The 16,432-nt window shown below is 50.2% G+C and overlaps 1 protein-coding gene across 1 annotated transcript in view; it reads right to left on the bottom strand.

Moving 5' to 3' along the window:
- Positions 1 to 207: 207 nt before the first annotated feature.
- The window catches only part of Gpr139 (G protein-coupled receptor 139), a 39,138-nt gene continuing 22,913 nt past the window's right edge, over positions 208 to 16,432 (bottom strand). Inside the window, exon 2 of the mRNA XM_005323715.4 lies at positions 208 to 4,605. Coding sequence (XP_005323772.1) covers positions 3,671 to 4,605 — 935 coding nt within the window. The 3' untranslated portion in view covers positions 208 to 3,670. The remainder of the gene's footprint in view (positions 4,606 to 16,432) is intronic.

Genomic DNA, 16,432 nt, shown 5'->3' with positions numbered 1-16,432 from the left:
CTCTCAGAGGCTGGAGGAGTTGGGGGCAAGGGCCCAGGGAAGGTTTCAGTTAGACAAGAGGAATATGTTTTGCGACCTACAGCACCGCAAGGGATCACGGTCCTTAATAACGTATTGGATACTTCAGAATAACTGACAGTAGATTTCAAATGTCTCACCACACACACAAAAATGATATTCAAGTAAGTGATGGATATGTTAATCAGCTCAATTTAATCATTCCACATTGAATACATATATCAAAACGTCACGTCGTACCCCATACATGTATACAATTATGATTTGTCAATTAAAAATCATAGTAATAAAAATCAACATTCTGCAATTGCTCAAACATGTATGCAAATGCCAAATTCCAAGTGCGCGCACCATATTAGAATTTATTATAATACAAACAAGTCCAAACACAATATATTATCTAATTAAGAAAATATGAACATTTACTATTTTTCTATGGCAAACCTTCTGTTTCATTCTTTGAGCTGGAAGAGCCAACATTAGAGTCTCTTACTTGCTTCCGAGAGTCTCCCTGGGTTGGACTGATAGGCACCAACTGTGCAAAACCGTCTTTCCCGACCGCAGGGAGTTTGCAGAGTAAAAGTTCATGCCTTCCCATGGTCGGCCGTCACCCTCATTTCCTTTCCCAGGAGACATTTCTGTCTTTGAATCATTCACTAAAAAAGACACAGCACGGACGTGTGCAGCCTCATAGCAGCGTCCAACCGAGGACCCAGGTCATTCAGCTGGGGAGATGCGAGCAACAGTCTTTGAAAGAGGCACCACAGAATCCCAGGCCAAGGTGACTGCTCCAGGGCCTCCAGCCACAGCTGTTGACCTGACAGCCTCAAGACTCAAGGCTTCGTTTCCAAAACTGGGATGAAAGAAAAGGCTTCCATACTTCCAAAGTAAAAGAAAATAAAAGTCATTTTCATTACTGTCCATAGTGATTCCTAGAAATCACACTAAATGAAAAGCCCTTCGAGGATCTGAAATACATTCTAGGAGTTCTGCATCAACCTAACCCGTTGGGCCTGTTAAGCAGGAGACAGCCACCCACCTAGATCACTGAAAAGATGACTTAGCAAAATAGAAAAAAATCTCGTCCGAAAGAAGAGATCCCAGAACCACCAGGCAGAACCACCCCTGTCGAGACAGCTCCTAAATGAGTGTCTGGGGAAAGCCTTCTCAACACACACCCAGTTTTTAAAACATCCACCATCAATTTTTAGGTACAATTAAAAACACGGACCAGAGAGCATGGAGACTCACAGACGTATTTCCCTTCTTACATGCGTCCTCGGAAAGGACTCGCTCTGTCTTTGCAGATATTGCACTTTGACTCATTCACATGTAGCTCAAACTGGCATATTTTTAGAGCTATATGTTTTAAAAATAAATAAATAAATAAATAAATATTTATGTCTATGTATATATATTCTGTATAGGTAGCCTTTGGTCAATGTTCATTCATAAGGGGGTGCGGTGGAGCTGCATCGTACGCACATCTAATGAACATGTATTCAACTACACATGCTTGGCAAAGAAATGCAGCTGGAGGGACATGGGGTGGGAGGGGCTCTGCTCTCCCCCTCTCCATTCCAGGAGATGTGCCTCGGGGAGCGAGCGAGAAGGGAGCCAGGGGTCTGCTTGTCTACTTGAAACCTGTATGAGCGGGCTGCCTTGCCACACCAGAGGGTCCTAAAGTTCTCAGACACATTGGAACCAAACAACAGGGGACCTAAACACGAGCCAACTCTGTTTTGTCTTCAACCCAAGAACCAGCAACCTGTTCCCATGCTGGAGAAGAACTTAGCTGTCTTAGGTTTGGAAAGGGAAGGCGTATGGTCCCCAATGTGGCTCTTTCCCAAGGGCTTCACCCAGGTAACTGGGTGCCCTGGGTTTTCGTCCTTAGAGTCTCTCCCCAGGGTCTGGTGAGACTCCACTGCCATGACTTAAAACAAGCGGGAGATAGAGTCCTTAGGACCAATAGGACCCCAAATTATATTTAGTTAGTATTGAGGGCCTTGGCTGAAGTTTGGGGCCTCTCTACACCATTCATTTTTTTTCAGACTCCCTTAAAAATAGATGGTCTTCCAATTTAGGGACAACATGCGGTAAAAATCCAGCCTAAAGATCCTAGTGTTCCAGATGGACTCACTGCTTTTTGTTTGGTCACCAAAACTCTCACGTGATTCCCAAACCATTTTGGAAGATTTCTCCCACAATAGGGGTGAATTCAAATCCTGGAGATCTGTGAGAGAAGGTTTAAAAAATGCAAAACGAGAGGAACTTCAGCTCAGATTTCCCTCCTAAAACACATCCCAGGGCACAGGGGGGTCTAGTGGAATCAAGTACATATACGTGCGCACGAGTGAGTGTGTGCACACAGGGATCCTTCTCGGAAAAGCTTCTGTTGGTTGCATTCTAGAAGGATTCTTGCCTTGGACAGGCAAGGGGAGAGCAAAGAAGAAATCCATACTGTATCATTCTGCAAAGAATCTGGATTCAATGGCTTTACGGAGAACAGGTGTCACCCTTTTGAGCCACATGGTTTTAAAGGACAGACCAGCAGCCAGTGCCAGCTCCTGTCCACGTCAACTGTGTCCGCCACGGTGGCCTGGGGATAGGACCTGAGGGTGGCTCCTTTCGTACCTGGGGAGAGACCATTCCTGACCCTGGAATATTACATTCAGTCAGGAAGGTCATCAAATCAAACAACCTGGTGAGGGGTTCAGCGAGCAAGCAAACAGGGCTGGTGACTCTACAGGCGGGGGCCCCTCTAGGGAGCCACGTGGCACCAGGACAAGAAGCGAGTGGGAGTAAAGGGACCGTTCACAGCCGACACAGGGATGGATTGGAACAATGGCAAGAGTGGGCTCATTTTTTTTTGTATTTCTGGGCTCAAGAATTTCCTCCTTCCTCCCCGCACACCAGGCAGGGTCTCTGTTTTGGAGGAAACAGATAAAATCTATACATTATGGCAGATAGAAAACTGAACCTTAGACCCCAGGTCTAAGGGGCATAGTTACATTGGTTTGGAGCCTCCCTGCGGGGGCTGTGGACGAAGTTCGGAAGGGATTCAGTGTTCCCCTGTCCCCCATGGTGTCATCTGCAGCCGGGGTACCAGGGCTTCTTCAAGACCACAGTCCTCTCTAGGACAGAGGGCACCTTGGAAAAAAATCTCCCATCAGTCAGCATGGGTAGCCTTCTGGGCATGGCCCAGGGGAGCGATGGATGACCTCAGCTCTGGGAAGAAGAGCTTCGACGTGGCCACGCGCTACCATGGCTCGGGGTGTCACACAAATGAGTGGTTCCCAGTGATGGTGGATGGTGCCGGTGCTAAATCACAGACTATTTCTCTACTGTGGTCCTCACTGGTCACAGGATGATGGCACAACTTCCAACAGCATCTCCAAACGGGTAGGAACTTTTGCTGTCGACGTGATTTTATTTTTGTGGAAATGAGTGCACACAGGAAAAACGAGATTCATGCTTTCCTTTCTTCTTCTCTTCCGTCTCTCTCTCATCTGCCACCCTGAGAGTTCCTCAGTCTGTGGAGGCAGGAAATCAGGTTAGCACTCTTAAGGAGACCTGTTCAGCCAGAGGATGGGACGCCCTCCCATCGGGAATGGATCACACACGAGGCACTCGGTGCCAACCCAGGGGGGTGTCAAGGGGAGACTTTTATAGGCTTTCCGTTTTTGTCGTACTGGTATACCAGCATCTTGATACAGTGGGAGTTGGCCGGCGAGATCCAGGGACTACTCGTTATGGAAAAGTTATGGTTGGTGTAGAACTGCACAGGCTGCTTCTGGCACTTGAAGAAGGCCTTGAGCGTGGCGGCCGCCATGGTTCGGAACCGCTTGCTGATGAAGCAGTAAAGGAAGAAGTTGATGGCCGTGTTCAGGAGGGCCAGCATGTTGGCCACGTCGGACATGATGTGCACCAGCCAGAGGTTCTGGATGGGCGTCCCGTAGAGGTGGTAGAGGATCACGATGATGCGGGGGGCCCAGAGCGTGGCGAAGATGGAGGTGATGGTGAACAAGATGGCGGTGGTCTTCCCAGTGGAGTAGCCACGGAGGCGAAAGTTGCTCTTCCTCCTGAGCTTGTACACGATGATGGAGTTCAAGATGAAGAAGATGGAGCAGGGCACCAGGTACACGGTGAAGCAGTGTACCCACACCAGGATGTGGTGCACGGAGGTGCTGATGTAGTCCTCGGTCCAGATGTTGGGCCACCAGTAGTAGGGGATGCTGGTCAGGAAGCAGGTGACGTAAACGCTGACAATGACCTTCCGGGTGCGGGCCGGGTAGGAGACGGTGTGGTATTTGAGCGGGTGGCAGACGGCGATGTACCTGTCGATGGTCAAGGGAACCGTGATCCAGATGGAGGTGTGGATGGAGGTGAACTCCAGGACTTCGATGATCTTGTCGGGGACCTGGGGCATCTGCATGTGCAGGATGAAGTCTTCCAACAGGAAGTCGACAAACACGATGAAGAAGAGGACCAGGATGTCGGCCGCGGCCAGCGCCAAGAGATAGTTGTAGGAGGACTTCTGCCGTCTGGCCACCAGCTGCGAGAGGATGATCACCGTCAAGATGTTTGCTGTGGATAAAAAAGAGAGTCTGGTTGATCTTTGAGGCACAGATGATTTTGCTGGGTACCAGGGAAGCCCTGCGCATGACGTTTGTCGGGATGGAGGTCCAAGGACTGAACCAGTGAGGAACAACCTCTGAGTGACAAATTGCACCTACTGTGAACATCTGGATGCTATTTTATGGTTTTTTTTGGAGGGGGGACCAGGGATTGAACTCAGGGTCACTCCACCACCGAACCACACCCCCAGCCCTATTTGGTATATTATTTAGAGTCAGAGTCTCACTGAGGTGCTTAGGGCCTCACTTTAGCTGAGGCTGGCTTTGAACTTGCGATCCTCCTGCCTCAGCCTCCTGAGCTGCTGGGATTACAGGCGCGTCGCCACGTCCGACCTGGATGATATTTTAGAGTTAGTTTATTCTTCACACAACCATGAGATGGGGTGTGGCCATTATCCTAATGTGGAAGTGGAGCTTGGGCTCCCAGAGCCAAGTGTCATGTAGTTGTAAGTCACGGTGACAGGAACCAAACCCAGATCTCTAAGCCCCAACGCTCTGCTCTTTCTTTTTTTTCCTGTAACTGCACGGAGAATCTGGGGGTCTTTTCCCTGCTTCCTGTGTTCAGGCGGCAGCCCGGGTTCCAGGAGCTCATAAGAACCTCTTTAGAGCTTATATTTTAGTTCTTTTCCTCTGTAACTGGATTTAGAGTGAAAGGAGAAGGGATGATCATGACATTCAGATCCATTTAAAAATAAATTAGCCAGGCACTGTAGGCCCAGCTGCGTGGAAGGTGGAGGCAGGAGGATCACAAGTTCAAGGCCAGCCTGGGCCACTTAGACCTGTCTCCAAATCAAACATAAGAAGGGTTGTGGATGTAGCTCAGTGGTAGAGCACCCTAGGGCCCTGGCCTTAATCCCCTGTAGCACACACACAAAAGTTGATTTTGGGGACAGGTGATTTATACCCATGTTGTATAATCAAAAATCATAGCAGAGTAATGTAAATTTCCCTTGCACTCTGGTTCTCCAACCATCCAAGTTCTATTTCCTCAGGGCCATCACAGTTAATAGGTGATCTGAGAGCACACATGTCTGTCTGTCACGTAGCTATACAGTTGCATAAATAGTAACTGCATTTTTTTCCCCCTTGGGTCAGATTTGTGTTGAAAAGTGCACCCACACAGTTTCTGGTTGGGTTTAAAAACAAATGTCTTCCTGAACAGGACAAGGAGACGTTTAGAAAATCATTAGGGACTTACTCCAAGATAACATTTCAGGGGGCGATACCCGCAGCTGCCCTGTGTCTTGCATTCCCACTGACAGCCCTGGAATTGAAACACGGTCAATCCTGTTTTGCAGACAAGGATCTTGGAGCGCCCACATCCTCTGCATGAGGCCTCGTGGCAAAGCTAGGACCCGGCCTGTCTCTGGGGATCCACTTAACTATTCCACGGTCTTGCTCACATGAAGATATCTCACGATCAGCGCACCCACCCACTGCAGTGTGCTCATCACTTGGCTTAAACAAACTTGAACATTCTGCTATATTTGCATCAGCTCTTTAATATAAAGGTACAGTTGAGGGTCCTTGAAATGGTCCATTCCCGTTCTTCCCTCCTTCCCTCTTTCTCTCCCTGCGGGCTGTGGGCTGCGGGCACTATGTGATGGTGAGGGCCACCCCGGCCGACTCGGACTCTCCCTCACCCTCGCCTCTGCCATGCCACACACAGCGTCTTCCGTTCCCCAGCATGTCTCTGAGCCTCGTTATGCTGAGTTTGCTTGTTGTAACAATTATACAGAGGTTCACTGTATGAACTCATTGCGATTTAATCATGAATATGAATTATTTATAATTTATTATATCGACTCTATAAATTATATAAAATGTATTACATCCAGTTTATTTTCTCAAGTTTATAAAATGCAAATAAATATAAATTTACTATAGCAGATATATTTATTACATCAAAATACATATTTATTATAATATATATATCTATGACACTAAGTTGGTTCCGGGGTTTTGCTATTATGAACCACTGTAGTTATGAATATGACTCTTCATAGAAGTAATTTTATTCCAGAGCTCTCTGGGTAGCGTATACCTAGAAGTGTGTTACGTTTCTGAGTGTGCACATCTTCATCTTTAGTAGATATTAATTAAGAATGAACTGTACCACTGTACCTGTAACCCCAGCATTTCGGGAGGCTGAGGCAGGAGGATCGCGAGTTCAAAGCCAGCCTCAGCAACAGTGAGGCGCTAGGCAACTCACTGAGACCCTGTCTCTAAATAAAGTACAAAATAGGGCTGGGGATGGGGCTCAGTGGTCATGTGTCCCCGAGTTCAATCCCTGGTACCCACCCCCAAAAGAATGAGCGGTAAAACTACTTGGCTAATTGACACTCTTGACAGCAGCGTCTGAGCATCCCATCTGCTCTGTACTACCCACTAGTTGGTCTCCTCAATTCCTTTTCCTTTTTGAAGCCTGTGTTGTTCTTGCTCTTATCTGAAGCAATTTGAAATGACATTTTGAAGTGGTGAGGAGTCAAGGGACTGGTGCTATTCATAAGCCAGGATTCAAACCCAGGGCCAATACTCCTGCTCCAAGCTGTGTTCAGTATGGATATTTATCCACACAGGCCCCGTGCCTCTGTTGGGTCTGTCACCCTGTACCCGCCGGAGGAAAAGCGTGAGTGTGTGCTACTTCAAGTCACTACTGCAGACAGAGGCCCATGGAGGTAAAGTAGTTTATATTGGTACCCCAACAGTCCAAGCATTGATTTTTGCATTCAGCAATGTGTCTGTGTCTGCTCTGAGCTGTGCCCTGGGAAGAGAGGGTGAACAGAGCAGACGTCGTCCGCCTGGCCTTCATGGAGCTTAGAGTCCACCAGGGGAGAGAGACATCAACAGGAGGAAATGCACAATGTGGATCTAGAGTAAGTACCAGGAAGGAATGTCGGGGAGCAGTGTCAGAAAAGGTTTTGCTGAGGGTTGATGTTCGAGCTGAGATTGGGGACAAGTAAGAGGGAAATGGGTGAAAAGCTGGGAACACCAGGGGGTTTAAGCTAAGAAACAGCATGCAAAGGCCCGAGGTGGGGGGAGCAGGAAGCGTTGGGTTTATTAAGGCCGGGGACACTGATATTGATTCCTGCTTGCTCTGTAAGCATTTTTGCATTTAATAGCTCTCTTTTATTAAACAGCCTTGCTGTGTTCTGTTGAAAAGCATTTCAAGATGTTTTATTCATCCAGAAATTCTTTCAAAAAGTATTAAGCGTCTCTCTTGTGGGTAAGGATCTGTGCACAGGCTGAAGGTGGACACAGGCTAGTAGTGGGACATTCATGGTGTCCAGTCAGAGAGCGCAGGGGTTGCATGCGGGCGGCTGAGGATTCAAGATCAGAGCTGTGAGTGGGCAGTTCAGAGTGAAGGGCAGAGGCTTCGGAGGAGGGTCTGGGTTCAAGGTCTGGCTGCCAGGTCCTGCTTGCTCTGACCTGATCGCACACAGCCAGAGAGCTTCTTGGAAACCCAGCTGTAAAATCAGGTGTGAAGCCCAGAAATGTGGGGTCTGGGGTGGGGCCCTGTGAGGTTGCTCCTGGCCCTCCTACTGACTGGCTCTTTGTGGGCAAGTTTATTTAACATCTCTGTGCCTCAGTTTCCTTATGTATAAAATGGGGCTAACGAGACTCCCCACTTCATAAGGTTTCAGATGAAAAAAAACTAAGGCAGATAATTTTTTTTTCATGTGGTTAGAACAGCTCCCAACCTGTGGTTAGGTGCCCACTGAATGAGCTATTGAGTGACGGTACTAATTGGGCATTGACTGTGGAAGGCGTTGTCCGAGGTGCTGAAGACGCATAGCACAGTGGACAGGTTCCCTTTTGTCACGGGCAGACAGATCTAAATAAATAAGCCGGCCCAACAATAAATGCACAGGAGAATTTCCGAGAGTGATACCATAAAGAGGAAAGTCAGAGGAGGAGAGAAATTGATGGGGGGAGTTAAGTTTAGAACAGGAAGTTTGAGTTCAGCTGGGGATGAGGAGAAGGGACCTACCATGGAGGGAAGGATCCTTAGCAGTGGGATGGCAAGTTTTCTACTTCCCAGATGAGGAACCCGAGACCTGGCATTTTAGGTAATTTGCCCAACGTCACACACTGAGCACGTGGGGGAAGCCGGAGGGATTTCCAGCTTAGGGTGATTTTGAGGCCTATCAAATTCTGCCTTGCTTATTTCTGGTTATAGGAAAGGATTCTCAGTAGGAGATGAGTGATCCCTGTCCCCTGGGCCGCCCCTGACTTGGAAACCTGCCATCATTTCTCAGAACCTCTTGTTGACCTGTCCATCAACAATGCCCACAGGCCCTCTCATGTCCCCCAAGGCGATAAGGGGGCAGAGATGGATAAATGTTGGGGGTCTCCAAGGAAAAGTGCTCTCTCTATCCTATATATATTCCACCTGTGCAGAGAGTGGCTTCGCCACCGTCTCCTCCTCCCCAGCTGAAGCCTTTTGGGAATGTGGTGCTAAAAATGCTCCCTATCGAAACTCTTTAAAAATATTCCAGCCCCACCTAATGAATTGCTTTAAGTCAGAGAGTCATCAGCCGCTCAGGAAATTGCCAGGTATTCATGTTTGACATTTCCTGAGGTTGCTAATCCTTGCCTCTCCTGAGAAACCAACCCAAAGACACCGAGTGACCCTCTTTTTTTGTTCAGGTAGCTGCCCTGTCCCCAGGGCGATATCAAGAATGCTGGGAGACGGGGCAGTGGGGGAGAGGGGTGAGCTGGACAGAGTCAGGGGTGTGTGTGGATTGTCGGAAGAAGAAATGAGAGGGCAGAGACATTGACTGGCTGTGACTCCCCACATCATTTCCACACTGGCACATTTTTCCCCAAAGAGAAAGACTGGTGTGGCCCAGGACCTGTGTGTATTTACAGCGGTGAGTAAACCAAGAGGCCGAAATCTCCATGGCCTGAAATTGCATTTGGAGCTTTCCTCTCTGGCTGACCCGGCCCCGGGGGCTCCTGTGGTTGGGAGACCCAATCTCACCCTGGCCAGCCCCAGTGAACCTCACGATCCGAATGTCAACGCTTCTAAGTAGCAAATCCTTTCTGTCAATGGTGCTGTTGGACAGGTTTAAGCTCCCGGGTAATAGAAAGCCCACGTTTTGTGATTGCAAAGCTTGGCTATATTCTCGGGGGAATTAATTTCCTGTAGTTTGAAGCTTACTGTGCTTAAACCTGAGAGGGCTGGGGAGAGCCGCCGGAAGAGAAACAGTTTGAGAAGCCAGAACCCAGCACGGAGTGGTCTGTGGGCCCAGAGAGACAGGGTCAAGGTCTCTGTGTCTCTGAGGACCAAGGGGTCCCTGCGGCTCCTTAGCAGAAGCAGCTAGAGGGAGATAGGGTGCCAGATGGCGTGAGTTTATATTTTTGTTCTGCTATATTTCCTTCCTTTTTTGTCTTTGAAAATTATTTTTTTCAATTGCAAAGTAACATCTACTTGTAAAATATTCAACATTATATCCGCGCATGATAATAATATAATTAGCTCATTCTTCTTGAGCATTTATCATGCCCGGGGCTTTTCAAAGCATCTTATACGCCATGTCTCACTTGATCTTCACAATTATCTTAGGAGGTTGGTACCATGATTTGAGAGCATCAGGTCTGAGGTCACACAGCAGCTGGAGGGTGGTGAGCCAGGATACTAAACCAGACCTTTTGTGTCCTGAGTTTATCTATTTAACTACTATATTAGAAACCACACCTTATTTTCTAGAGATAATGTGGGAGCTAACCTTGTAGATGGTTCCCCAGTGAACCACGCCTTCTGTTATTCAGACCCTTATGGTCGCCATGCCTTGACTTGGAGCTGGCTGGCCTGAGGCTTTTGACCAACAGACTGTAGCAGGAGCAGCTCAGGTCATAGCAGGATTTGAGAACGCTTACTCCTGGGACGCTCCCTCCTGGGACCCCGCTGCCATTCTGTGAAAGGCCCATCCTGCTCGGAGAGGCCATGTACAGGAAGGCGAGTTCAAAGGCTCAGTGAACCCTGAAGCCAGCACCCAGCATTGGCTGGGGAGTGGGCCGCCATCTTGGATGCCCAATGGCACAAGCTCCCAAGGGGCTGAGGTCCCAGCTGCTCCCCGGAGACTGCTGTGTGAGACCAGAAGCAAGAACCACCCACGGAGCCCAGTCAGCCCAAGACCTTACCACCCCACAGTAACTGGTTGCTTTTAGACTCTTCAGTTTGGGGGTGGCTGGCCATGCTGCCATGGAGATAACCAGGACAGATTTCCATATCCATTGGGTGTCCCCTCTTCAGGATGCTGATAAGCCTGTGACAATGGTTGGTATCAATGAGAAGCATCACAAACAGGACTATACAGGAATTCTGCCACGCAACTTGAGTTTTTCACTTAGAAACAAATCATATATTTTTCCCTGTATCAATAATATTCATGCAATATTCACCTACTGTTGGACATTGCTTATTATTATTACTATTATTTTTTGGGGGGTCACTATAGTACTTCATTAAGCATTTCTGTAGAATAAATTCCCCCAAATTGAAATGCTGGGTTTAAAGGGCAATACTCTTTTCTCCCCTCCTCTCTTCCTGCATCTCCCTCCCTCCCTCCTAAAGGCAGCTAGCAGGTTTTATAAGAGGGAAAAGGGCTCACGTTGGAGGTATAAAAAGCTTTAGGTTAGACTCCAGGAAGAACTTTTTGATTGCAATGGCAATTATGGGAAGGAGAGCAGGACGCGGACCGCACAGTTGTTCCATGCACAGAGCTCTTAAGAATCGGGGAGAGAATCGCTTATCCGGGCTAATTAAATTCTTGGTGTAACCTTTTGCAAATCCTGTTTCTCTGCATACTCAATTATGTTCTTGTGAATTTCCAAAAAAGAGAGCGGTTCACCCATTTCAATCACCACCCCCTGTGGCTTAAATGCATGTCCCCACCCCCAAAGTTGCTTCTCTTTTGCATTAGATGAGTCAGCCCTGGTGTCCCGCAGACCCCTGAGCTCCCCAGCCGTTCCCAGTGGTGCTCTTCTACCTGCTTCCAGGAATGCCCAAGGCTGGGTTTTTAGGAAGAGCTGTCTTGCAGCTTCCTTAGATAAGAGGTGAACGCTGTCCTGGCTCAGGTCAAATGAGGAGTGCAGGCTGTCCCTCCCTCCCTGGAAGCCGCCTGCTCTCTGTCTCAGGGTGGAGGAAGGGGACGGGGAAGGAGATGGCTGGCAAGATGTCAGTTCAGGGGTTTGGGCCTCTGGGGTGATGCTGGGAGGTTTTCAGGGGGTTCTGAGCTCTGAGTAGGAAAAGGATTCCCAATGTTCCACCAGGCATCCCCACCCCCCTGCCGCTGGCCAGCGGCCATCCTGGTTTCCCATGGCCCCCACTGGCTTCCGGGCAGGACTTGGGGAGGTGCAGCCTTCTTCCCCGAGCTGGTCAACAGGGGCACAAAACTGACCGTGGGTGAGTGAGATGGGGGTTGGGCGTGGGACCCCACCCTGTGGCACCGATCATTATCTGGGGGACTGTGTGCGTCCTTAGGAGTCGTCCTGCGGGGTCTCTGCAGCCTCTGAAACAGCCTTTGCTGTTTTCAACTTTCCTTTCTATTTTGATAGCACCTTCATGTTCTCTGTCCCTCCCTATCATCGCATTTTCACACTTGAGTGGATTCTTTGCAAACCTAGAGTTACGGTTTCCCCTTTCCTTGTTTATCCTTTCACAGCGTCTCCTATGCAAAGCCTCTCACCGTCCATCTCTGGGGTTGGCCTCTGGGCGCCATGTTGAAGAGGCTGCTTTCCACCAGGCCTGGGCTCGGTGGGGCGGGGAGGACTGGGGATGTCTGCCACGGTGGGACCAAAGGGTGGATCATCCTGTGGATCTCGAGCCCCAAGTCCATACTGCAGCCTCCCTGGCTTTCCCCCCTGGAGAGGAACACAGCGATGGTTTCCCGTGGAGACCAGTGGAGACCTGGCTGAGGAACAGGCACAGGAGCGAAGATGGCCACTCTCCCAGGACAGTCCCGCTGCGGCCCCAGGGAAGGGAGTCAGCACCTGCGCTCCTGCAGGGCTGCAGTCCGTCCTGCCAGTCCATGAGAAGTCTTGAAGGCAGAATCAGTTCTGGCTTTTTGACCGGGGACAGCCAGGCTTTGGTCATGAAACCACTTCCAAGCCCTGCTCCTCCGCACCAGTGACCCGTCCCCTGAGCATGTACGAGGTGTTGGTGAGCTGCATAAAATCATCCACAGAAAAGCCACCATTCTGGGGAGGGTGCTGATAAATGCCTACTTAGCTAATAAATTCCGCTTATTTAACAGGTGAGTTGATTTAAAGGAAACTGCAAGGAGGTGACATTGCAGGTAGGATGCAGGCTTTTGGTCCCCAGTTAGGAATGAGGACCTGGATGGAGAGAGGAAGCCGCCTGCCCCAGACAGCGCAGCTGGTAAACCCAAGAAGCATCTCGAAAGCCCTCGAAGGTGCCCTCCTGGGTCAAGTTCTGTACCAAGTGATGGATGCAGCTGTGCTTTCCCCGCTCTGGGAGTTTGTCACAAAGACAGATGGGGCACAGCTTCACTGGAACGAGGCTCGGGCACGCAGGTGGCTCTCCTGCAGATGCCGTGTGGAAGCGTCACCAGAATTACAGGATACTCACCATGAGGGGGATGCGTTTCGGAGTCTGGCAGATCTGGGTCAGCTTCCCGGACCTAGTTTTCTTTTTTTTTTTTTTTCCTTTTTCTAATTGGCATTCTCGGTCAAGTTGTACAAACACAATGAGCTTCAAACTCCTCATCAGGAGCCAGGTGTGGTGGCGCACCCCTGTAATCCCAGGGGCTCCAGAGGCTGAAGAAGGAGGATCACAAGTTCAAAGCCAGCTTCTGCAATTAGGCAAGGCTCTCAGCAAGTTAGCTAGACCCTGTCTCTCAATAAAATAAAATTAAAAGGGCTGGGGATGTGGCCCACTGGTTAATCACCCCTGGGTTCACTCAGAGGTACAAAATAAAGTTCCTGATCAGGAAAAGGGGGACATGGTCTGGTACCTGGGTGCAGAGATTTGCCATGAGGATTCAAGAGACTGGCACGTGAACCTCTTGGCAAGAGCCAGGTCCAAGGAAGCTCTCAGGAAGCGGTGTGGTCACTGTGTACAAATGTGGGGATCCGTCTTTCTGGTGATAGAAAGGCGAGTAGGGGCTCAACAGGCAGGCAAGGGAGGGCCAAGGTCAAGGTCAAGAGGGTTATCCCTTCTCTGGAACAGCTAGGACTTATTGAGTGCTCACTCTGTGTCAGACATGGAAAGCACTTCTTTATGCCTCAAATGATCTAATATTACAATGTCTAACACAGACCGTCCCAGACTTATGGTGGTCTGCCTTACTGTAATTTTTGATTTAATGAGACGCACTGTAGAAACTATGCACTGAGTCTGGATATTACCTGGGCCCATGATATGCTGGTCAGTGGCAGTGACCACTGCTCCCAGTCAGCCCTGGGACAATGAGGGAAAACTGTGATGCTCTGCAGGGTGCTGGGCATTGGGCAGGTAGCGGGGACTAGTGCATTTTTGCTGTAATATTTAAAACATTTGCCTGGACAAATCATATCATAAGCCAAGGAGCCTCTGTATTAAATGTCTTGCACTTAATCTTACAAATAAGTAGGTACGGTTTCCTCCCCTTCTAGATGAGGAAGACTGAGGTCCGTGTGGTAGGCAGGGGCATCAAGCACCGCCTCCACCTCTCCTGTTCTCTGACACCTGCTCTGTCAGAGCTGAGCAAGGCCAGTCCATTGAATTTTTTTTTTGGTCCTGGGGATTGAACCCAGGGGCGCCTGACCACTGAGCCACACCCCCAGCCCTTTTTATTTTTTATTTTGAGACGAGGTCTCTACTGAGCTGCTTGGGGCCTCGCTAAGTTGCTGAGGCTGACTTTGAACTCCTGGATGCAGGTGTGTGCCCCGCGCCTGGCCGGCCCATCGGGTTCCAACACCTGCCTTTCTCCGCACTTCCCGGATCTCGCTTGCGGAGGTTTGACGCGTTGCATTCACTTCTCAAGGACCTGGTGAGAGAGAGACCACTAACATCCCACTTTACAGATGGGAACGCCCAAGCCGGGAGGCGTTGAGGGGGTCAGCGAGAGTTTTTTGGATCCAGGATTCAAAAACAACCGAGGACACTCTAGAGCCCCTTGGGCCACCTGCTCCTTCACATGGCTCTGCCATCAGCTCCGGGAGTGGACCCCGAGTGGAGAGCGTCCATTTTTTCGTTACCAGTCCCTCTCGGCTGGCACACAGGGGCATGAGGGCTGTCACCTGGCTTTCGAGAACCCCTGGGAATAAAGGGGGGAGGGGCCGGAAAGACCCCAGGAGCAGCTCACGGCTCCCCTGAGGTCCCGGGCCATCGCTGCAGTGGCCCTTGAGTGGCAGATGCGGCTGACCACCTCCCGGCCCGTCCATCCCGGGCTCGGCTTCTGCCCAGGCGGCCCCGCTGCTGACTTCCCGCTGGCCGCTGCCGTGGGCACAGAGAGGATGCTCATTTGTTTTTGCTGTTTTGCGGGCCCAGGGTGATGGTCACTGGGTGCCAGGGAACCGACAGGAAGTCAGAGGCTTCCGGGCTCTTCATCTGGAGTTCACTGGGGTGTCAGAGGCTAATTGTGGCTCTGCCTGGGTTGTCGCTGTTTGATTAAACATCCCGAGCCGAGTGCCATCCCTCCAGTGGCTGCCAGGGGTGGGTATTTTTAGCCGCGGGCAAATGGCTTATCAATTGTGCATACAAAATGCAGCCAACGGAAAGCCATCATTTTCTGTGACCCTGCCTTGTTCTCCCATGCAGGCAAGGACAAAGGAAGAATTAAACACCACTGGCATTCGTGTATTCACTCAACAAACGCTCCCAGAGCCGCCACCCGCCCCAGGCACAGTGCGCAAGCGCAGAGCGCCCCGTCTAAGCACCGCTTACACTGGATTCTGACCCGGGAGAATTGTGCTCTGCTAGTTGCCAGCTCTGTGGCCCTGGGCGAGTCCCTCGCGTCATTGTAGCACGTGCTGAGCCCAAAGGCCAGGCAGCAGGTGGGGCCCAGGAGGGACAGGCGGGGACCCAAGCCCACAGCAGGGTCCTGGGAAGGCCGGTGCAGTGGGAGCAATCCTTGGCCCTTGGCGGAGGCCATCTTCCCAGCCCTAGGGCCTCTCTTCTCAGGGGCCACTTCCTAGGGACCACGGGCTGCCCTCCAGCTTCGGCCGTTTAACTGGAGGCTTCTTGGGCCCTTGACTTCACGTCCCCAGCTGCTCTGTAGCATCAGGGCTGCCTCAGCGTGGAGGGAAAGGCAGTGTCCTGCGGTCAGTGAGAACATGACCTGCTCTATGCAGCGGTTCCAGAGAGCATGTCGCAGTTCATCTACTCACTTGGGACGACTGTCATCATGACCCGCCTCTGGTGATTCAGAAGGGTCTCCCAGCATCACCTCAGAAAGGGACCAGGCGAGAGTTCGGGGGCTCCTACCTGCCTCGGCCGCTTTCTAGCTGTGGGACCCTGGGCAATTTACTCCACCTCTCTGTGCCTCCATTTTGCTCATCTTTGAAAAGGATGACTCTATGGCACCTATCACAGGATCCTGTGAGGGTTAAATGAATTCACGCGAGGACAGCGCCTCATCCTGCAGACACAAGTTCTGAAAGGCAGGAAGGACGTTGGCCTTGCCGATAATCTTTAGTATATCCCCAATCTCTTATCAGATTCTGGCATTGAGTAGATGTTCAGTAAATACCCGTTGAATGAACAACCACGAGTGTAGATCAGTACCGCATCGGGACGTGTGGCAGTTCTGGTTGATACGTCTGAATGG

Source organism: Ictidomys tridecemlineatus, chromosome 10, assembly GCF_052094955.1.
Source record: "Ictidomys tridecemlineatus isolate mIctTri1 chromosome 10, mIctTri1.hap1, whole genome shotgun sequence".
In the NCBI taxonomy this organism is placed as follows: Eukaryota; Metazoa; Chordata; class Mammalia; order Rodentia; family Sciuridae; genus Ictidomys; species Ictidomys tridecemlineatus.
This window is presented reverse-complemented; position numbering and strand designations above follow the sequence as displayed.